At 37.1% G+C, this 24,788-nt stretch overlaps 1 protein-coding gene across 1 annotated transcript in view; it reads right to left on the minus strand.

Annotated features, from left to right (window-relative positions):
* The window catches only part of PTPRM (protein tyrosine phosphatase receptor type M), a 434,879-nt gene that overhangs the window by 135,679 nt on the left and 274,412 nt on the right, over nt 1-24,788 (minus strand). The window contains exons 15-16 of the mRNA XM_062500964.1: nt 14,020-14,152; nt 7,097-7,126 (exon numbers count right to left, since the gene is read on the minus strand). Of these exons, the coding sequence (XP_062356948.1) occupies nt 7,097-7,126; nt 14,020-14,152 (163 nt within the window). The remainder of the gene's footprint in view (nt 1-7,096; nt 7,127-14,019; nt 14,153-24,788) is intronic.

Here is a 24,788-nt window from a genome sequence, read left to right on the forward strand (position 1 = left end):
CTCTGGTTCCTTGCTTTATTCGTTTTTGTCATGTTCAGTTTCAAAGTTGATGCAGTCTTCCCAGCTACACTTTGCAAGTGCAATATTGCCCTGAAATTAGGAAGGACCCTGGTCAGACAGAATCCTTGTAGAGACTCTCAAGTGGAGACAGAAGATAAGAGTCATCAGGAGTAGACGAAGAAAGCACCTGAGATATGGTTCCTTATCCTCTCATGCCAGAAACAGGTAATTAGTGCAGGAAATCAATGGCCAAGAAAAATGACAAAGAAAACTGGAAATGAATGATCATTTTGGTCATCTAGACATCACAGAAAGCAAACTGCCACTGTTCTTCCCTTTGGGGATCTGTCAGTCTACTCTTCAAGGGAGCTCAAGGCGTACTTTAGGTAAGAAAGGAAATGTAAAGGAGAAATAGGAAAAGAACACAAGATTAGAACATTTTCCTTGTGAAATTAACACTCAGCATTGATAGATGCTATGTTGAGGTGGATCATCATTGACCTGGCCATAACCCCTGCAGATAGGCTCAAGAAATGTATTTCAGATGAAGCATCTCCCAGGAGATTCAGAGATGAAGAACAGATTTCAGATAACAAGCTCAACAAAAAGAATATCACTCAGTAGAAGCAATCACAATACTAATGACTACAGCACCTCAGTTCCCTGTGCTGGCATCACTCAATAGACATGAACATCTTGTTGCAGCTGTTCTTATCTGTATCACAGAAGTGACTAAGTCTGTGGCTTTCTGGAACTACAAAGTCTTAGGGTTAGATTCACTGTATGATTTCTCCTCCCCATTTTTTTTTTAGCATTTTTCTTCTGCTTGTGTTCCTTGAGATCAGGAGAAATACAATGCATCCTTCACCTCATTCCCCATAGTCCCATCTTTTGCAGACATACTATTTCAATCAGCTGAATATTTCATAATGCCATTTTGAAAACTAACACTTCCATCTTTTTTAAAGATACAGGCCAACATAAATTATGAAGTGAGTTTTGGTCTAATACACAGCATAAATTCTCTACTTTCTGTTAACATATTTACAGTCATATAAACTGTAATGGCAGGTTTCCAACACCATTACTCCCTTGTAAAATAAATACCAATATTAAAATATAAAAGTTGCCTTCCTATTTGTGTATTTAAAATGGAAGTATTTAAATTCATTTTTGAGCTATCTGTGTATACAGAACAGCAATTTCAGAGTAAAAACCACATAAATAGCACCTTTTCTTTTCCTGAGGGAAAAGTCTGAAACAAAGTGAATGAAAGTGATTCGCCTAATACTGTCTTTGAAAGTATAATTCAATAATGATAGTTGATAATGGCAAAATCTCAGTGCCAAGAATGACTGCTGTTGACAGCAAGCGTGACTGATTTGGGAATCAAATTTTTAAGAAAGATAAAATTCAATGTCAACAGGCTAACTGAAAATTTATTCAACACATGGTTTTATAGGGAAGACAGGCCACCCTGGTAAAAGTACCTCAACAAGAGTCACATGGGATGGCAACACAAATACTCAAATACCATGCTAACTTCTTAAATACATATAGCTGTCACTAATATCTCTTTTTCTCCAAAATATATGTATTGGTTTCAGTGTTATATATAATAAACACAGGCTTTCAGGCTTATCCTGCAAGACTATATGGACTCCACAATTTCTAAAAGCACTCTCAGTATTCAATTCAAATCCACATATTAGTTTAGAAAACAACACAAAGCTTTTAATAGCATGGAAAGAACAAATATATCTCTAGGCTGCATAAGTATTTTTTTTTCCTACATTTACGTTGTTTCCCTCACTAAATGTCTGGTACATTCACCAAACAAGTAGTGTCCCCTCTAAGGACAGAAAAATCTCCAAACTTCAGCTCATCTGCAAATTTATTGCTTGACAGTAATGGAGCACAGACAGTAATTTGTGTTGTGGTTTAGGAATGGCATTCTCCAATTTAGTGTTCCTACTGAAACTACTCCAAATCAAAGAGACACTTCTTCACTCCCAGCTCCCCTCCCTCACCACAGGAGAGCAGAACTGGAGGCACAGAAGGTAAAGGTTGAAATAAGAACAATTTACTGGAAGCAGCAATTGTTGGAAACAGCAATGAGATAAGAAAACAAACAGCAACAATACCAATGACAGAGGGTACAAGAAAGAGGAAACAGAGATATGACCCTGAAAACACCAGCCACTATGTCACACACTTCAAAAAGAGCTCATAAAATTTAAATAAATAATTACTTTCTGCTGGTCAGTGTTTTAAGGATTCTTTACATTTTTTTCTACAGTGAAATGGGAATGTAAGCCTTGGCTATAAAGCAATACAATCAGACTGAAAATATTCAGAAGATACAAGGAATCAGTGTAAGAAATAATGACTTTAGATAGATTTAAAAAGAATTATATCATGTATTTTACTTGAAAATAAAAACCCAATTCTGACCCTGCTAGCTATCTGTGCATAAAAGCTAGATATTGCACATCTGTACACATAGCACATAGCACAGAAATGTGCTTTCCAGTAATTGTGATTTAGTAGAACAACCCTTCTTCCTTATTTTGGACTCTAAATATTATCTGAAGATTTCAGTATGTCAGCATTGTAGACTTTACAACATGCAACAAAACTCCTGGGACATCCCTGTATCATTTAAGTCTAGCTTACAAGACAGTTACAGAAATCCAAGGTTATTTTTGGTGACAGGATTCTATGACACAAGCCTACATAACTCTGCATATTTAAATGTGCAGAAGAGATCACAGGTGTAGTCTAACAGATCGAACAGTTCAAACACATTAGTGTTTTTCTGTTCAGTTCTCTCCTCCACCTATCCAAACATGATCTTGTTCTGGTTCCAGGGGCAGCTGCAGTTGAGAAAACAGGAGTGTTTCTAATCTCTTTCACTATTTTTGAATTACTAGAGAAGTTTTAAATGTGAAGACTGCCTATTCTCTGGAATTATCCATAAATCAGTTAAAAAATTTTGACACTATTGTTTTTTTTGGAATGTTATTCTTTTAATTATCAGGGTCATTTTGCAAATCTACTAACTTTGTGCTTTCTTCCCTAAGTACTAGGTCAGTGGCAGTGGGACCGGGCAAATGAGTTAGAAATTAAGTCTCTATACAGAGATATAGAAGCCAACACTGAGTATGTACTAGTGAAACAAGAGAACTAAAATGAGAACAGGATGCCAGGCTCCTGATACACAAGGAAATGGACCCTGAAATTTGACTGGGCCCTGAACTATGAAATTCTCGTGAAAAGTAGGACATATTTTCATGCACATTTATATGAAAAAGATCAATGTGTGGAATTAGTTTTCTTGCAGGAGGAATTTTGTCCTGTGTATCATGCACCAAGTACCAGCCAATAGAGCCTGTAGTCCTGTACAGTCTATTATATTAATATTTTAATATAGTATTAGTAGTTGGGATTGAGATTTCCATACAGACGATGCACCTGTGAGGCACTTCTGTTCTAGGGCACCTAACTAGATGATTAGTGCTGGGACACACAGTAGCAGATTCCACACTATATTAAGATCTTAACATTATTAGCATTGTATAAGAACATTAGGTAATAATTGTCTCCTATTTCCCTACTTCACCTTTCACAAGCTGAAATGACTTGTGAAAAGCCACAGAAATATAGTAACATTATGCACCTAACTGCTGTGCAGCACTGTTGTTGCATAAGTACTAATTTCAATAATAATCATAACATATCAGTTTGATATCAAGCTCAAACTGAGGAACAGCATCAAAAGCTGCCTTCATAACTTTGCATTTTAATTTGGTATACATCCTACTCATAGCAATATAATGAAATATTTTATAGAAAAGAGCTAACAAAAGCTACAATCTGTAACTATCTGCCCAAGAATCTGGGGTAAATTGAATTAGCAAAACTATGAAGCAACGTTGTCTGGAGTAAATTCTGATGGTCTAAGCACTCAGTTTGTTTTTCTGATGCTTTAATTTTCATGAAATGTAGCTGTTAGCTCCTGAAAAATGATTAATGAGCTCCAAGGGCAGAATCTTTATAAAAATTAAAACCTCAAATACAACAAGCCAATGGTCAGCACAGTGGTGCTCCTCATCACCTCAGCAACAGGCTTGCCTAGTCTACTTAACCATAATTACACAACAAAATACTAATGTACTTTTCCTTCTTCAGCCCAAGGCACAGGGGTTTTGCCCATCAGAAAATGTGTCAAGAAAGAGCAAGCAGTCGTGCCAGTGCCACCTGCCATGCTGAGAACATCACTCACTGCTGGTGTAACTAACGACACCATCTCCATTCTTCTTTTTTCCCACCTGGAATAAACTGCCAAGTCAAAAGACCTGCTGCAGAGATAATGAGCACTACGAAATTTGCTCTGATCTTAAGAACAAAAGAACTTATAGAGGACTAGCTATGTCCAGACCAAAAAAAAAAAAAAAAAAAAAAAAAAAAAAAAAAGGTAAAAAATCACCAGATGTCAGGAATGCAAGAGTGGGAGGAAAGACTGGCAGAGGTACTTAGGCCCATTAAAAAGAATTCTCAATAGCAGTACTCAACTCTTTTTTCTGTAATATCTATTGACTGGCTAACTAGTAAACACAAGATAAAATAGAAATAATTCTCTGCCAAATATGCACAGCTGTAGGTCCACCTCTGATGATTCAGCAGCAGCTCTAGGCATCTGCCAATTTTTTCTTTTTAAATTTTAATTTAGGATGGATCTAGAAGTGGCAGAGATTGCAGTCTGCTAGGGAAAAGGAGCCCACAGCACACAAGCAAAGCAGCACACAAGACAATAGTAACTATTTCAGTGCATAGATGCTCACTTGGATGTTACAGCTTGCATTTACAATGACTAATCAGTAAATTTGAATATGATACTCAGTACAGAAGTGGTAAATTAGCAATGGCAGAGTACTTGAAATTATGTTTCTCAAAATATGTAACATTTTATAATCCATACCAACTTCCTAAGCTAAAAATAAAACTGTAATGAATCCTGCATTCATCTAAGATTTCCACCAATTTCAGTGAAATTGTGTGATGCGTAAACAGGTGGAAAATTTGGTCCAAAATATTTCCTCCTACTGACAGCCAACCTTGACTGCACTTTTCAGGGCTCTTACTTCCCTTCTTTTGCCACATGGGGAACAAGACAATAGGAGGTCAAAATCCCACGATTTCTTTTGGAAGAGTTAGTCAACCCTAGCTAGAAAGTTACTGAATTTGTATCGCACTAACAAAAAGATCTTTTCCTGAAGTCACTAAGAGAGTACTTCCAGTAATCCTGAGATGCTCTATTCCATCCACTATTAATAGTCTCTGTGATTGCAAAACTAGGGGCAAAACAGGTTTGCAAAACCTAAAGCAACCATTTCAATTCAGGTATTTTTCTTTGTCTGGGGAAAAAGAGAAGAAAAAATACATATAAGATATAATTCAATTTCCTTAAATAATGAAACAGTGTTTCATTTAATGTTCCATTTGTTTCAATTTTGTTTTTGACTTAGCCTTAAGACATTAATCATATTAAAACATAAATTTAAATATATTTACTTATTAAAGCATGACCATGCTACATTGCTTACTGTATTACATTATTTAGACATTCTGAAGTACTACATTTAAATAGTCCTGAACTGAATGTATTTTTTCTTAAGGTGTACTTCATGGAAAATACGTCTTTTCATCTCAGGAACAGAAACAAATTTTGAAATACTGTATCTGTGGAAGAGCTAATTTTTTCTGACCTCCACATTAATACACTGCTTTAAACAACAGTTTAGAAGAATTGCACTATACATAAAGTGTCAAATAAGGTAATAAGAAATCTGAATTCCCAACCACATGAGCAGTTTCCACATATTTTGAAGTCTAGGAGAATTTCAGTTATGAGGCTTAAATTTTAGTTATTTGAATTCATTTGAAGAATGGTTCTGCTTGGTTTCTTGAAGACCAAGTTTTCAAGATAGAAAGCATTTAGTATTTTTTCCATAAATTCTATAAATGAATGTTTGATGATTTTCAAAATATAAAGTGAAAAAAATATGTATTTAGAAAGTTTGAAGAGCAGCTAGAAGGAATATTATAAACTTCATATTGCATTTAAATAAAAACATTACTGAAATATGTTCCTTTCAAGAGCATGCTACCACCATATGTACTTAAAAACTGTTATTAAAATTTGTCTTTTGCAAGTAGCACCCCAACTTCTTTAACTACGTAAAAAACACCTCACAGGTTCCCGTGACTTTTAAATCTGAGGTTTAAAGAAAACAGGTAACTACTGGATAGCTGATTTTTGCTGCTGGCCAACAGGATTATACAAGATTAAACACATCTCATTTCGGAACTGAGCAAGCCAGCAAGACCCCTAGTACTCTGCTAATCTATTATGTACTCCTTGTACCTGGAAAGCCTCAGAAAGGGATTTTCTAAATTCACAGAAGAACCCTTCTCATTCATCACCTGCTGACAACAGGGAATGAAGCAAGGCTTTGGGTAAATAAAGAAGCATATAATGGTATTACTAAGGACTGTATCAGAACAAAAAATTTGTTACTTACTGAAAGTTAGGCTTCATCCTGCCCTCATTTTTTAGTGCTCTCCCTTTTAAATTCACTCCAGAAATGGTAACTTATGATGTTTATACGTGATCAATTATTCATAAAAAAGCAGTAATATGTACACAGCAACAAATGAAAATGCTTGTACATGTCTAACTAATGCTGTAGTTTCAACAGTACAAATAAGAAAGAAACTACTAAATAAATTCTAAAAATAGTTACTTAGGCATGAAAATTTCTCATTGACATGGTAGTGATATTGATACCTACTACTTCTCAATTAAGAAAATTCCTTACATAATGTTATTCAATGGACTCTAATGCACAGTATGAGACATGAGAAACTCTTATAAAGCTAAATATTTCATTATATTATTGTCCATGTTGTTTTTATCTTGGTGTAACTTTTACAATGTATGTTTTTATAAAGGAACTTTCAGTATTAGCATTCACTATTTGGCATGGAACAACATGGCAGAAAGTGTGTCTCTGATGACAAAGAAGTTACTTACAGGTAATAAGTGTAGGAGTGATAGCTTCTTCTGCCATGATGGTGGAAGGATTAGGCAGTGGTGGAAAAGATGAAATGGAAGGAAAGAAAAGTCAAATATTAATGTATGAAAAATCAAGATGAAACTGAGACCTGAACTGGTGACACAAATGAAAGATAGCAAGAATGTATATCTGGATATATCATGCAATGTTTCTGAAATAAGCAGGTAACATATCCAATATCTGCAACACTTTGAGCAATACAATATATAATGATCTCCAGCTGTTAAATCAAACCACCTTGAAGTACACCTACCTTTATGTTAGGTATTTAGCATCTGTTTGTATCTGCATACACTACACACACAAATATTCCCAGTTAAAGTGCTAAACCACTTCTGATTACACCTCAGCTGCATTAGGAATAAGGATATAGAAATTCTAGCATGGTGTTAGAAGCATAACAATACAGAAATTCAGAATACACTTTAAGTAGCTCCTCTTCCTGTCATAGCAGTGTAGAATCTTAGCCTATCCCTATTTTTACTTAAAGCAGTCAGTTCTGCCTTTGAAAAAACTAGTTTACAGAGGGGGGAAATCAATGGCCACAGCTCTTTTAATATTTCAGCTTTTAAATAACCTTTTAAATTAATAAGGAAAAGATACTTACTGTCATGCAAATAAAAAGACAATCCTTGTGGTCTAAAATTATATTGGTGGTAATTCCACATGTGGCAGAGATTAAAATAAGAACTGATCCTGTATCCATGTTATTCCTGCCCATGTGAATGCCACAAAGAACAACTTGGGAGACCTAGTACCACCACCCTGACAAATATGGGCTCAGTCAGCCTTGCAAAACCTCTTGCACAGCCAGACAGTCCAGCAAGACATGCTCTGTGTGAGTACAAAATATAGAAGTCTTCCAGCTATGTTCTTCTGCTTTACATCCTTCCCTCCCTCCCTCCCTCCCTTAGTTATGAGCCCACTACAAGCAGGACTGCAACCTCCCCAGAAAGGGCAAGTTTCAACCCAAATGAATTCCATATATTGACTGCAATTAAAGGAAGGCTGGAGATCTAAAAATGTCTCTGAGCATGATGTCAACTAGCATTCACATGTTGGTAAGATAAAAGACTGAAAGGAACTATGTAGGCATTTGTAATTTTTGGAGCACACGCATACAGCCCTTTGACTACAGAGGAAACATGTAAACAGGCCTTGCAAAGGACTATAACTAATGTTAACTTGCCTCTGGCTACATGCTTCAGGCAGCCCTTTGAAAACTAGGCTTTCATCAAATTTTCTCTCTCATCTTCTTTGTGTGAAGATGCTGTTAGAAATACTTCCCAGTTTTTATTCCCATTTTTCTGATGCAAACAGTATTGTTCAAACACAAGAGGCTACACACTGCATATTTAATCACATGGCACATGTGGAAAATGTATACCTGCTGAAGTTGAGTTTCAAAAGGTATCTAAGAACGGAGTAAGGGGCAAGCTGCAAAACAGTTGTGAGCTTCTTTGCATTCCATAGGGAGCATGGGATCAGGCCCTATCAAAGCACTTACCTGCACTATAAGCAAGCAGTTGATTTCTAGCTCAGTCATAATTATATTTCCCCCTACCTTTCTTTTCAGAATTACTCATTCTCTCACACTGATTTAGAATCTCATGACACTGCCATCCCTGCTTCTTGCCATATGGTGCCACAAGAGAGATTTAATGTAATTAGTACAAATGTTCTCATATTTCTAAAAGATGCATAATAATCTGAGAAACAACAATAAATACAATTAATCAGTGAAGCACTTCTGGTACTTATAAGCAGAATTCTGCCAAATATGTTATAGAGATAAATTATTCCTTATGAAAAAAATGCTGAAAATCCAGGAACTTTATTGTGTGCAAATGTCCTATTAAGAATTTGTGTAACATGAGAAAAAACTGAAGTCTCAAGCTTCAGCTATTTTAATATTGCTACAGTTATGAGATTTTCCATATAAAAGTCCTTGAAAAAGAGCACCAAGGTTTTGACTCTCAAAGAATACCATACACTGAAAGAAACAGGTAAAAAGAATACATTAAAATCCTGCAGAAAGTTTTATACTTGCAAGTTTTATACAAGCATTTCAGGCCACACACTAAAGCACCATTCAGAATTGAATGGATTTAGCTTTTTTAAGAAAGAGGGACAAGCTCCATTTTTTCCTCCTTCATAATGAATACAAACTAAAGTTTCTGTCAATGTGAGAAAAGTCCTTCTCTGCTAAAAAGACTAATATAAAGATTTTGGCCAACTTAATAAATTTTCTTATGAGCATGGCTCTTCAGTCACTTTCTCGTAGTGAGGTTATTTTATATCAATAAACTGTTTCTGCATATAGTGACAATATTAAGCACTTTTAATTCCTTTAGGACTGAAGACATAAATTAATTTCATTAATATCACTTGTAGAATAAGGCCTCACTATAAAATTTACCAAAAACAGCATAGGAGGATGGCTGCAGAAGGATTGACCCGTCAGAATGGAAATTTTTGGAACTGTGTCATTACCTCGGTGTTTTCTTTCATATTTTCTCTTTTGTAGCTGGCCTACAGGGAAAAGTATGGTTCAAGGGAGAGGAGGCTGGAATTTTCCTTCAGCCTTATTATCTTCAATCTCTATCCTAAGTGTTTGAAATTTTTGGCAAAGGTATATGTATAACTGAACAGCCTGATTTGCTATCAGGGAATGGAAACAATGCATTCCCAGCCCAGCTCCACTGAGTGCAAAACCCTTATCCACTGCCAAGAACCAAGGTCTCTGACTTAAACAGATGCCACAATTACATACACTGAAAACTCATGGAAGGCTCAGGCACAGAGACAGCTGAAAAAAGAAACTAAAAACAGGCAAAACAAAATAGCCTTTTTATTATCAGAAAACCTCTATTCCAGAACTGAATCAGAAGCCAGTGAAATAAAATTTTAATAACTGCTTCCTTACTGCACTCCCACTGCAGCAAGAAAATGGTAGCCTCAATGGAAACAGCTGCCCCGAAGACATATAAAGGGCTCTTAAGCAAATGTTAGACCATTAACTTACCAACTTATGCAAAATTTTTAAATTTAACTTAAATAGAATATAAAGATTTAAAAAAAAGGAAAGAAGAAAATAAAGCAGTAAGGGTCTAATTTATGCAAGTCTTGGTTTAATCGCTATTGCTTTTCCAAAGGTTGTAGCAACAGTACTCTCATTCTCACTGTTCCACTTCAAGTTGATCAAAAGATGAAGCTACTTGGCCATTCTTTATTTTTAATGTTTTTTATAACATCCTATGCAATTACATCAAAGACTGGGCCTTGCCCAAGATTTAACATTCAGGATCAGATTCAAAATCCACTTTACCGTGTATCAGTTTTTGTGGAAACACAGGTATTGTTTTCATCTAACTTTGTGTTAATTCTTATGTGAAAGATACAGATCATGTCTGAGGAGAGGAAAGCGTATTGGCAGTATGCTAACCTCACAGAGAAGAATCAGTTCATTGATGTGATCACACTCGTGTTAGGAATAGCTTGCAGGTTCCTAGACTACATTACACAACACCTTTATGAAGGAATGCTAATGGATAAAGAGAAGATAGAACAGAATGGATAAAGAACTATGAACAACCAAGTGGAGAGATAAAGAGAAAAGTACCAAGAGACTTCCCCTTCGCCATGTGCCAAGTTTACAAATTTGATTTACTTCAGTCAAAAGCTGAGTGTACATACTGAAAATGCTTCAGCATCCATGATGCTTCTACCCTCACTAGTGACTCCAAACCATGCACGGAATTGCTAGGCCACCTAATCTCTCTGGTTTATGACATAACTACTTCAGAAGACCATTATATAGTGAAATTAATAATGCTGCTTAATGACTGTTAATATCTGCAGAACTTCTTTGATAATGGGCATATCCAAAGCATGTCTGTGCTGCACTGAAAACCCTCTCTGAATGTGGGTTTTCTCTACTTGGCTACTGAATTAGAAGTTCAAGAGACTGACCTGTAAAAAGCTGTGGTGCCTGGCACCAACCAAGCAAAGAATGGTTGTTCAGTGAAATGAGATGGCAATTTAAGGAATGTGGTGGACAAAGTCATGGTTATCACACAAGTGAAACTGCTTTCCAAATCTCCTGACAATGGAAATAAATGGTTTGACATTAACTTAATTAAACACTGTGAAGCTCCAGAGACAGAGTCAGTTTCACCTACTGGTGAGATCCAGAGATCAAGTACACAAGACTCTTTTCTGTGGAAGAATGAATAACACACAGTATTTGATTTGGGATATGCCTTGGGATAGCAGAATGTGAATGGGACTTTGCTGTAGTCTACTCCAAACAAGACAAGTTTCAAAGCACATAGACTCAGTGCAGTGAAACCCACCGTTGTAGTCCAGAGATTCTGCACATAACAGTGCAGAGAACAAAGTGGTTCTCAGGGGAAAGGTGCCACTGAATTACAAGGCACTATTTTATTTTTCACATACATCTTTATACTGGTAAAGCTCCTGAAAAAGTCAATGAAATAAAACGATCAAGTGCAGAAGTCAAACAGCACACCAGCTTGGTAAGATTGGTTCCCAAAGTAAGCACCTAAAATATTGCAGAACTGCAAAACCACTACGGTCACACTAAGCTTGAGGCATGATTTATATATTTTCTACAAATGCATAATGTATACACAGTAACCAAACCCAGGTGAAACCATAGGGGCCCTCAGCAGCCTAGTGAATTAATGCACCAATAACAATCTATTGAATAATGGGTTCATCTTCTGCTTAAGTCAGGAGTGTAATTGTATTCAAGAACTTTTATGCTGCAGCAGATGCTTTAGAGGCTTGGGACACAATACACCCACCTCCTGAAACTCTCATTAAAGCCTAGTCACATCTTGTTACACAAATGAACCATTCTTATTTTTTAATATTCGCTTCAACTCATTTCAGTTTGTTTTGTTCAAGGCTGCAGCATCACTCTGGGACATGTTTAAGTTATTGGTATCATTCTTTCTGTACTACACAATGAAATTGTGTGCATTTGGCAACAGAGTTCCTGGACTTGTACTTTCAATAGTTCCAGCTCCATCACAAGCAGATTTATTCCAAAAACCAAGGAAGCTCACATAATGCACTTTTTCTCTAACAACAGAATTAATATGAATAAAATTACTCCACTGTGATAGACAGAAGGAATCACGCATCCTTCTGCTTTAATGCAAACACTTAGGATCTGAGCCCTCCTGCCTCTAATTAGATTATCAAAGAATTTTGCTCTAGAGAATTAAGCAGGAGCTGGAATAGCATCCACATAGCCAGAAACATGGATACCTTATTCACTTTGAAACTATTTATATAATTTTGCAATGCTCTCCATTCAAGATTAAGAATAACTTGTCTCCCTTGGGTGAATGCATTCTACCCTTGGCAGAAACACTTAAGGAGAGGCTCAGAACAGAACAGAGTGAATGATGAACGGTCAGAAATTGTGTGAAGAAGGACTGGCCAGAAAATCCAAGAAGCCTTCCTCCCTGCTTGCTAAGTGCTGTGTCTGGCCCTAGGGAGGAGTTTGGGAGTTCAACTGTTAAAATTGAAGGCATGAATGATGCAAGAAATCGGAAGTGGGAAGAAAAAAGTACTGCAAAGTCAGAACAGATTTCAACCCTGCCACACTGTACTTTATTGAGCAGACTTGGTTACTGGGTCAATTCCATTGCCCCAGTCAGACTCACCCTGGGGCTTAAGTCTCACTCTCTTCTGTATGGCAGCTTTTGAGTGCTTTACATATCTCTTGTCATGACCTAGCCCCCAGCCCTGGCCACAGCTTGCCTTTCTCTCCATAGAGCCCTTCTAACTCATGGCCCTGCTTCTGCCTTCAAGGAGAGTGAAAAGCAGCTACTTCTGTTGCCTGCCCTGAGGCACTGTCAGACAGCTGCCTCCTTTACTGTGCACCTCCACTGCTCAAATTCTGGAAGAAATTCAGGCAGCTCAGGGGTTTGGACTATCTCAGACCTGCCAAACTAGTTAACATTACAATTAAACCACACAGGGTTGGGATGAGCCAGATCAGGCCAGGATTGCTCTCAAAGGAAAAAAGGGGATAATTCGAGGGGAATAGCAAGGAGTGGAGGGGTTATGGGACACAGTAAGGAGACTGTGGTAGAAGCGGAAGGAGAATTTTTCACTCGGCCCCTTCATACAGCAGTCTCACATTCCCAACCCCACCTCTCAGGGCTGCAAAACTCACATTGCTCATTACAGAACCTAAAACCTTAATTCTATTTCCTAACTAATTTCTCCCAATCTAGACCAAACTTCTAAGATCATTTGGGGGTTTTTTCCTTATCTGTGCCACCTCCCTAGCTGTATTTTTCCCATTACTATTTTACCTCTTACAGTGTTGAGAAAGGCAAGCAGTTTTAAAAGCCTTACACTCCTAATAATGTAGCAGTTTCCAAAGCAAAACAATCTTAATGCATGAGTATGTTGAACCAGAATTTGGCAACATTCAGCACCATTGTAACATGTTCCTTTGTTTTCAGGGAATGAAGTTTATACAGAATAATACAGACCTCATCCTTAGCACAAATTACCGTAGCTCTAGTTCCTCTTTCACTAAGGATTTCTTTTACATGCAAGAATGAAACTACATCTAGTTTCCAGCTGATCTGTTGAATAGGATAGAGACTCACACAGGACAAGATGCTTTCCTATTATAGAGTCCAACATGCAGCACTGATGTAAGAAGTGCTAGAATCATTAACCTCAGGTTGTTATATATAAAACAAAGACACACACATTAATTCTCTGTGGGTACGAAGGTGGCTGGACAATTTCACCAATATCAAACTGAGTACCGCCATAGTTGATGGAATATGAACATGGACAGAGAAAACATCCTCTAATTGCTCACCTTTTCTTCATTACCAGCACGACCCCCAAAAATATAATGACAAACAGCAAGATGCCTGCAATGACTCCAGCAATTTTAACAGTATGGTCTGTCTGCTTCTCAGGCTCCGGGTCCGGTTTCCGAGTGGCAGCCCCTATGGAATTGATAAAAGAAAAAGAGGAATGAGAAAAAGAATAAAGGTGTTATTCCTTTGATGTATATACACTGAAACTAATAATATCATTGATCTTATCCAGGGCCAACAGATGCTTGGTCTTTTAAGAAAAAAATCCTGCTTTCATATGCATTGTTGGGAGTATAATTCTTTATATTGTTCCAAGACACTCTGCAGGACCACAATACAGCTGGGATACCACTGCCAGCCCTGACCCTTTATAGGAGCCTCTTCACAGATTCACAAATTTCTATATTTTTATTATCTGTGCTGGCTCCCTTTTCTTTCTTCCATTTAGAAACTTGCTAACAACACAATAACTATACCAAACCTTTATTCAAATTTGATTTGCTGGAACATTTTCTTCAATTATTTTTCATAAATGAAGCTGTAATTCCATAACATATTAGCTTAAACACCTGGAAAAGTGAGATAAGCTCATTTACCATGCATTTTACCCACAATTGTTTCTTTACACAATAGGCGCTTTTTTTTTTGCCTTTGGAAATCTAAATCTAGGTCACATCTGGTAGGAAAAAAGACTCCTTCTAAGCAATTTATTCACAAAGTGGGAAGCAGCTGATGATCACACCACTGGCACCTACATTTAATATCTGTTTAAATGAGATAACCAGTGCCTTACAGCAGCTACTGTCTTAGCTCCTCCAGCTTCTCCATTTAAAAAAAAAATAACATCGTTTGTACTGTTTACTGTATAATGTGATGGAACGTCAAATCCATGTCTGATGAAATATCCATTTCCCCTACTAAATGAGTTCAGGATGAAAAACGGTAAGGAAGCAATATTCAATTCACTAAGCTGATTTTATTTTTTTATGGACTTCCATTTTTCTTTTTAATCAAAACGTGCCAGAATTCATAATTTGAGGCACCATGCCATAAAGTGGACACAGGGATTTATGGATTGCTTCCCTGCTATAGCTTTTTTGGGAAGGGAGAAGGAAGAGTAAAGCCTAAATGAAGTGTAATCTTTTAAGACCACATTTTTGTATCACCAATTGGGATTCAGAGAGGATTCTGACAGCATCAACTATATTTTACTTGTTTCTTCACTTTCTCTTTCTGGAAAGGAAGCAAATTAATGGCCAATTTACACGAAGAGCTATTTTTCTGAAAAGTAGAATGAACACATTTCCAATGTTTCTTCTCAATTTTAACCAGGATATTCTAAGAGGAAGAGTACTTCTGAGTGCCCACAGTTACACTTTTGGCTTACATCTTCAAAACTCCTTGCCAAGAGGAATGCCAGAAAAACCTGCCAGGAAAGGTGATGACCATTAATCAAAACATATCAAGAGCTAACTGCAGGAACCAGGTTCTTTGGAAAATTCTGGCCAGAGTACTTTACATGAGTGCTAAATCAGAGAAGATGATGTGCTTGCTGTCCCTGTGCCCAGTCCCATAAGAATATTAAGTTTGATAGAAATACACACACTCTTTCCCAAATTGGTAAAATCCTTACTTTGTATGAATAAAAGATGATTCATACTTTGTATGAATAAACACTTATATTTTTATTTTCCTGTATCATATACAAATAATTTCTTAAAAATGCTGTATTGCTGTACTCTTCACAGCACTCAAAACTGCAGTAGATATTCAGAAGACATCTAGAGCATGTTCATGCAAAAAGCAGCTGTTGAGCTGAACTTGTCCAACAGGAAGCAGTGAATCAAGTATGATGCAAATGGTAAGACATATGAAGGTCTCCAAAGCTCTCTTTTAAATCTAAAACCCAAGAAAGAAAGAATGCTAAGTCAATAGCAAATAGTATCTTTTCAGATGCAGCTTCTAAGACTGGTTCCTTCCAAAGCCTTTTCTTCATTATCTCCTTCAGCCCACCCCAGCCAACTGGAATACTCACCAGTAATGACCTGCTAAAAATGGTTTCATTCCTTTTGTTAAGGCTTCCAGTGTTAGTTTTGGGAATATGAGTGCTAAATGGTGAAATTAGGTAAAGGCAACCATTCATGGTACTATTCAATGTGTTCAGTCTCAGTGCTGTGTCTCTCTTTAGCAGCTCATGGTGCTCAGGTTAGTGGAACCAGCTACTCTTACACTATGCAGAGGAGATAATATCAAAACTGTATTCAAAACACATGTTTTCTGCATATGATGGAGCACAGATTTCATTAAATGCCTTCCATCACACAAAGCATTATCCTGTTGGGAAAATACTGAATAAGCTGGCGAATCTACCACTAATGCAAAATCTCCAAAGAAAGCCTACACAGGAACTAGCACAGAGCCTAACATGGGGACACTCAAACTCCCATATTGGATCATTTATTGATTATCCAATTGAGGAATCATCTCAGATTGTCTATGAAAAGAATTGTAATGCTGAGCTAAAAATAGGATACCACTTCTCACAGTGATGGACTCAGCCTTACTCATAACAGAGGTTGTCTTAAACTGGAAGCATGATGCTTAACAAGCCTTTTTAAAACCCCTACCATTAATTATTTTAAAATAATATTGGCATTACCTCAATTCTCCTTTATTTCCATTCAGCAGCTTATTTATTTCCTGACAAAATGTTACTCCACTATAGTTCTTAGTGGTTTCCAAAATCTATTTGGGTAAATGAAAAGAACTTTCATCTATTTTGAACATTCTTTGAGTCTTTTAGTACCAGAAATTTGGGATTACCTTTACGCATTTTATTTAATGCTGCTTATTCATTTAACATGACTCAGGTTTTTTTACAACCAGATTTTAGAAAATTGCTGTGTTCTAATCCACTCTTCGTACCCTTAGCATTCTGTTTAGTTTTATTTCAGCATCAGATGGGCACTGATTTTTTTTTTAGAGTGTATTGTTTACAGTGAAACTTGCATCCCTTTCTTCAGTGCAGTGCTCAGCTTTGAACCCTTTACAAGTTAAAAGCCATTCAAATTTACATTTTAGCATTTATCAAGACTGAAATTTGAGTTGGTACTCCCTCTTCCTTCAGTTTGCTTTTGTCCTACTGAAATTCTTCACAGATCTATGTGAATTCTGCTAACTTGTACCATTTAGCATTGTAATCAAGAGCTGCTGCCCTAACCTTGACTCTTCTGTGCATTTAATAAACATACCATACAGCATTTAATATTAAATATTGATGTGCATTAGCTTTGACAAGCAGCATCACTTCTCCCATGTTTCTGTTTGATAGGTAGATGTTGATTGAATGATATTTGCCTCCCACCTCATAATAAATTCTTAGCTGACTTTTAACCCATATCCACACAGGCAATTGCACTGGCACCATGGAGAGAAGGGTGAGCTGTGCCCAAGGGGAGCAAGGCAACTCAGGGCAGTAGTTCTGAAGTTCATTTTGCCTCATGATAAACTGCAATGTCCATTTGTGCATTTGGTTTTGTTTGTATGTTTTCAATAGAGATGTGGAAAAGTACTATTGCAAGCCTAAAAAAACAAAGAGGTGTTTTGATTTCTCTTTTACTCTGCTGTACTGACAGATGCTAAAAATATTGGAGTGAAATGTAATCTTTCATTACAGAAACAGTGTTACAGACACACTATTTTATCATGATGATCTGGTCTTGGTGGTTTATTTCTTTATTTTATTACTGTTGTTTCAACCTCTTTGTCTGACACAGTAGTTTTTAATATCCTTGATCACCCTGGAGCCTTTAGGAATATATAGGTACAAGACATATTCTGTGCCTCCAGTAAAGTATCTGTATTTTATGAAAACAGGTCATTAAGCTGATGCCAACAACTGAGCTATGCCCACTGCATTTTCCTCACAACACTGGACCTAATGACTTACTTGGCTTTTTTTCTTTGTTTTACTTTTAAGATTTTGATTCTACCCTTGCATACAGACAACTGACTCCAAGCCTTGCATAAAAAACCTCAATTCTGTTTTCTGAGATTGTCTGGGCTAGGGGAGCTACAAGAATCAAGGCTGAACTGACATATACACTGTGGTACTCTAGAAAGACAATAGGTCACTAAAGAGCAGTGAGTGCAGGATAGCTCAAGGGAGCTGCTTAGAAAATGAAAGGAGATGTTTCCTGCCAGTTTAAAAAAGATTAAGGTGCTGACTTTGGACAGTCTCTACTTGATGAAAACAAACTAGAGTGCTTCCTGCCAGAAGTGAAAAACAGAGATACACTTTAAGATAAACCCTAAGGTGATGCAAAACCCAGCAAAGTATTTCCCCAGGCTTCCTGTGCTGAATACAGTGGAAGACAGTAACGTTGCTTGGGTCCATACCCTTAGATATTTACTTTTCTAGTTAATCTCAGCAACTACAATTTCCCTTTTACTGACTGATTTTCCATTCTTTGTGGATCTCACAACAGTAGCATTTAAAATGTGAAATATGTTTCTTTTCCTTCACTTAGAAAGAATGGCATTCAGCCAGCCTGACTTAAGACTTTTCCTCACGTATCCCATTTTGTTCCATACTTTGCAAGCTCCAGTAATAATATTTTTAAGTAGTACCAATGAAACATCCAAAGATAATATTTCACTTATTTTCTACTCTCAGACCCTCAGACCTGTTCCATTAACTTTTTCTGAATATTGGAATCTACTCTAAGTTTAGTCATTACTCTGCCAGTTCATGGCATCTTACTTCCTCTTCAGAATGAGAGCTGGATTATATTCTAGTTGCTACATTAGTGTCTGCCAGAGTTTGAATTCTTAAATGATTTTGTGCAGCTTTATTTCTATTTCCACACAACGAGTTAGAAGACTGGGTAAAAAAATTCCTCCTCTCTCTTTGAAGAATTTTTAGTTCTGCCACTTCCTTTGGTGGAAAATTTCCCTTTCCTTTCTCACTCAGAAGGCACAAATATCATGTAATCATCAACCTCAAAACTTCCTAAAGAATAATCTCTTGCAGGTAGGTTAAGGATAGAAAAGATCGCAGCAGAACTACTTTTCACTAGAATGAAAGCTATGGTGAATGAATTATGTGGGCAAAATAATCATTCCTTTAACTCTGAGGCAAGGACTATCTTGATTTTCAAGAAAAAATGAAAACGTTTTCCAGTAAAAGAAACGGACCTCTACCAAACTGAATAAACTATTTCTCCTTCTCTCTTTGTAAATGAACAAAGATTGGACTTGCTTTTCAATATATCTTTCCCCCCAAAAATGTACTTAGAAATGACTGACCATTTTACAGAATAGGATATCCAATAAAATAATCCTGGCTCTGAAGTCTAGGTGCTGCTGGTTATACTTACAAAGACAGGGGTAAGATTTAAGCAGTTACTAGTAAAATCTAGCTAAAGGTTATTTTCTCTAAAGCAGCCTTTAAAAAATCCAGATGTTTCTTTTTCTATTTGAGTAAAAAAATAATCCCTTCCATTAATTAACTAGACCAATTTAGTTTTATTTCTCCCCTTCAAGGCTGACTGTAGTTCCTGCCTTTTGAACTTCCTTTCTTCAGCTTTACACTCTCAAAGGTACTTGTTTGGTAAGACACTTGCAAGCCTTTCCACCTACATTTTATCCATAGGTGTTTCAGTGACAGATGTAATGGCTAACCTTACAAGGCTTTAAGGTAGTAATACAGTTAGTTCAGATCATCCTATTTTCCAGTCAAACTTGAAACCAACTTTTGAATTAGTAACTACCCTGCGATTTTTTTATGCAGGTGGTAAGATTCAACTATCACATCTCAGCACCTACTTTTGAGTTATTTCAGAGAGTGAGTCAGGAAAATGAAACATTATACCCCTGTGTGACAGTTGCACTGTGATTAGGTGGCAGAAATCATGCAAAATGGTACAAGGCAGAAGAGAGGCAGAGAGGTATGATGCTGCCTTGGAACACCCATCACTAGGATCCTATTGTCCCTGCCACAGAGTGAGAAAACTGAAAAGATCAGAGAACTTGGCTTTAAAGACTCTGCCCACACTCTCCAAGGACAACATGAATTACAGAGGCTACTATCATTATTACTCCCTATTATTTCTGTGATAGTTGAAGCTGGAAGCTGTAAATCAGACTGGGAGCCCCACTGTGCTAAGAACAGAGCAGGCACACAGCTAAGTAATCTTTGCCACTAAAAGCACTGGCTGAGCTAGGCTGTAATAGGCTGGTGTAGCAACCACAGGGGAAGGCAAAAACCCCTAAGAAGATGCATCTGCAATAGCAAAGTCCTATCCTTCCTGCTCTTTAACTCAGCATTTCCAGTTAGTACCACAGTAGAAACAGATCTTCAGGAATGATATGAGTGACTTACAAATATTTTAATTGATGATGTTGGTGTTTCAAGGAAGCAACATAAAGGTTCATTAACATAAAGGTAGGAAAAACCAAATTGCCATAAGTAAAGGGCTGAGATAAAAGGCAGTATGACAAAGTAAGAAAGAATGCTGATATGTCTGTCCTGGTATGAAAAAAGGTGCATCACATAGGTAGGTCCTTAAAAATGTCAAATGACCAACAGAAAACAGAATCCTGTACCACAAACTGCGAAACACACCACAACAGAGGAGCAGCGCAAAATGTCCTGTTTCCTCCAGAAAGAGCAGTTCTCCCCTCATCTCACCCATGGCTGCAAAAGATGGTACCCTTATTTATAAAACTGTAGCAGCAGCATTACCGATGCTGTGAGAGACAAGCCAGTCCAACATGCTTTTCTGCGAGTTTCAAGTCCATTCCAGATGCCAGGATTTCAGCGTGTCTTGGAGAAGACCCAAAACACATACAGATCTGTAGATGAAATGAATTACCACCCTGGCTCTTCTGTTTATACTCTAAGTGACTGGCTTTCAGTCCTCATCTGCCAGCCAGAATGTATTCTGCTAACAGTCTTTGTTTTATTACTCCTGGTAGAACTCCAGTTAGGAGAGAGTTCTCCTTTGCCATCCACTTTTTTTAGCTTTCCAATCAGTGCTCCTCGTTCTCTTTCAAAACTGCAGGTTTTTGTCCATATGGTAGAAGTTATGAGGTGTTGTTGGGCAAGGTACACTTCGTGCCAGAAGGTGGTTTTGGTCAGCATTTTTTCAGTTTTCTCTCTCTAGCCCATGTCTTGAATATATTAGTTTTTGGAAAGGTTGCAAGAGTAAGGTCTCTTTTTACAATATTTTTCCTTTCTGTTCCTGGTTTCTCTTGGAAATGCTCATGCTTTTTCTACGTGACAGAGATTGTTTTCCTTCTGTTTTGCTAAGCACAGGAGTAGTTTAAGTGTTGAAATCAACTTAGTCTGATTTTCCCTCCTATGATGTGCTCACCACTCTACTTTTTGAAGTCTGGGAAAGAGGGCAAGCAGCACTTACATTTTAGCAGGAGAGTATTTTCTTTGCAATTTATGATCATCATCACAATACATATTGCTGTGTACAGATCCTCTTTCCTCAGAAAAAGTTTTCTCTATTTCCCTAGGAGAACGATGCTGATTTGGTGTATTTTTTACTTGGTGTATTTTTAAATACAGGAAAAAAACAGACTTGTTAGAAGGCCTGTGGTAAGGAGGGAGTATCGAAATAAGGCTCTACTGTGTAGCAATAGTTATGAATTATTAATATTGTTTGTGATACACTTTAGGAAAATGTAAATATAAGTGACAAAGAACTGCATGAAAAGACATACAAAGAACAACTTCACTGATGAATACAAGTCATTTAACTGAATATCACATGAACGTTGCCTCTCACTGGTGGATGATTCATGTTGGTGCACATGAGCAGAAAAGACTTCTTTGGTTAAACATCTGTATTTTCAGGAGTAATAACATCCTTTACAAAACAAGCCTAAAACAAATGAAGTTCCCAGTTTGACTTTTGGTCTCATCACAATATATTTTTAACAGGATTTTAATACATACTATTTAGACTGGATTTTTTTCTGGAGACTGTGTTTGTTTTTTTTTTAAAAGACTTAAAACAAGCAAGCAAGTGTTGATAAACAGCTCACTTCTCCTTTAAACAAAGCCACCATCCTTTCTGCTAGCTCTTCTTTGCCTTTTTCTTTTAAGCAAAGAAATTTAAATAATTAAAATTCATAAAAATTTTCCTCTCTAGTGGGCACCCAAGGAGGTGGAAGTCCTCATTCATTCTGGAAAAAAGTGTAAGCCCTTACACTTTAATAGCACTGAGATCATTAAGGGATGTTTAAAAGACACTCAACTGCTGTATCATAAACAGAAATTATTAACAAGTCTCAAATATACAGCCACAGTGTATCTCCTTCTTGGAAAAAAATAATTTACTAAGGAAAAAAAAAATAAAGTCTCTGGAACTTTAAGCTTTCAAGTGGCCCTAAAGGATACTCCTATGCACTTTAGTATATCTTGGGAAATAAAAATGATGGCTACATATATATAACTACTCACTATGTGTGGCCAAAGAAGCAGCCACGATGATGCACATCACAGTCCTCTATGCCAACAAATGGAAAAGCCATGGCAGCATATCTGAAAACAGACTCTGTCACCAAAATAAAAGTTGAAATCCTCCGGACTTCTGTGGAAAGATGAAACTGGGCTTCTTTACCAACTACTCTCCGACTACACTAACACAAAAAATGGCCAATATGATGAGACACACATTTCTAATCAAGTTTGACTGAGGAGTAATGAGAATATACTTGCATCAAATTAACTGCATGTATGTAGGTCTCATACTGATTAAGGATGAGGAGGTCTGAGAAAAGAAGCATCAACAAAGTCTGAAACTGCAGGTGTCCCAGTACTTTGAATCTAAGGCTTGTTCCCAGCTGATGCTCTGTGAAAGAGGTCCCACTTGCAGCCATTGGAAATCCAGGTGCTTCTTATAGCCCTGACTTCTGTGAAGAAGAAGTCATAGAGGTACACAATGTAAAACAAGGGTAGCCTTTAGACCGAAAACATTTGATTTTATGGTTCTCTACAAGACCTCAAACCAACAGTACTCAGGGTAGAAGAGTAACTCTCTCAAATTAGCTCTAAGGAAATGAAAGCAGACTGTCTGGATTGATCTTGTCCATACCTAATACATTTTCTAAGCAAGTCAGCACCACTTTCAGAGCATCCCTATAGAAGAAGTGGACAATTTATCATCAGCCCCACTAAGGGTATTTGACTTCCACCTGTTGCTGAAGGAGACTTCTTGTTGACTCCCATGCTTTCAACATTAGATCTACTCCTGAAAGTATACTGAGACATGGCATGAAATATCAGACACCACTGAAAACTTAATTCATCTGTTTTCTAGAAGCAGGAAAGGTGTGGATTTGAAGACTGAAGAGGACTCTGCCCTCTTCAGGGGAGATAAAATGTGGTTTTCTAGTACTCAACTGTCTTCCAGCAAGCAGGGAAGATGTGAAATCAGATCTCAGTAATGTTTCTTGAGCTGACCTATTCAGGGTGAAACAGCTACAAATCTAGTTGCTTTTGGCCTGGAGGAACACATCTGTTTTATTTTCCGTCCCTGCATGTAAGGGATCACATTCAGCATGGGAACGAAGCAACCTGAAGCTATGTGTAAAAAGTAGTAGAGTGAGGCATCATCTTCTGATCTTGCTGTCAGCCAAGGACTTAAGCAGAGGAACACTAATGAGCAATTCCAAATGGAAAGCCAGTGAAAGCTTGATTACTTTGCCTTTAGGAGGAGGAGGGGCAGGGGTAATGCAGCATAGACCTCTGTCCCTGTGGGAGGTCTAAAAACCCATGGATGTTTTGGCCTGTGCTGCCACTAGATCGCAGATGAGGCTGACATTCCTGGTGACTTCCACTACCAACCTCCCTTCACATTGCAATCTTTATGAAGGATTCCTCAGAAATCCTTCAAAAACAATCACACTTGGAATTTATTTCTCATTATTCACTACCTGCGTACTTTCTTGGAAGAAAGCAAAACATAGTTCATTCTACTAACAAATAAATGGAATTACACATTTAATGATGCATGAAGAAACAGGAAAATACATTCGTGATTAATTTATAAGAAGTAGGAAAAAAGACTCAAAACTTTTTTTCTTTTAAAGCATTTCAGAGTCAACACCGTTTTGGGGCAGGAAGGTCAGCTAGAGGAACTGGAAAGGAGAATCAGCACAACAAAGGAGATATAATTCCACAGAATTCTAATTCTATCTTTGTGACAATACAGTGTAGTAATTCTTTTGTTCATATTTCAGAAATGTTTATAGTATTGCCAATAAAAAACCTCTCATTCCAGACAGAAACAATGTTGAATGCACCAATATTCTAGTACAGGGACAAGAAGAGACTAGGCCTCCTCCGAATAGTTATCACTGATTTACATTTTGTTTTCCATTTATTTCCTGGAAGTTTTAGGGGTTAAAGGAAAATTTCCACCTGTCTTGTTTGATTAAGAATGCCTTGAACAGTAACTTTTATCATCATCTCTTTTCACTTTTAATTATTGACACATTTACTCATAACCAGAAGCAGTCCAATTATAGCATACTGAAAAGTGCAACTATTTTGCTTCATAGAAGTTTATAGAATACTTTGTTTGCTTCTGACCAATTAGAATTTACTATTTTTCCTCTGTTTCACTTTGTGCATCCAATGTGAACTCAAAAGTTTAAACAGAACCTTAAACCTATGCAAGACACCAACTTCTGTTCACTTTTATGGAAAACTGTGACTCAATTTTCATTTGCATGAGAATTTTCTGTG

The sequence above is a fragment of the Cinclus cinclus genome, chromosome 1 (genome assembly GCF_963662255.1).
Source record: "Cinclus cinclus chromosome 1, bCinCin1.1, whole genome shotgun sequence".
In the NCBI taxonomy this organism is placed as follows: Eukaryota; Metazoa; Chordata; class Aves; order Passeriformes; family Cinclidae; genus Cinclus; species Cinclus cinclus.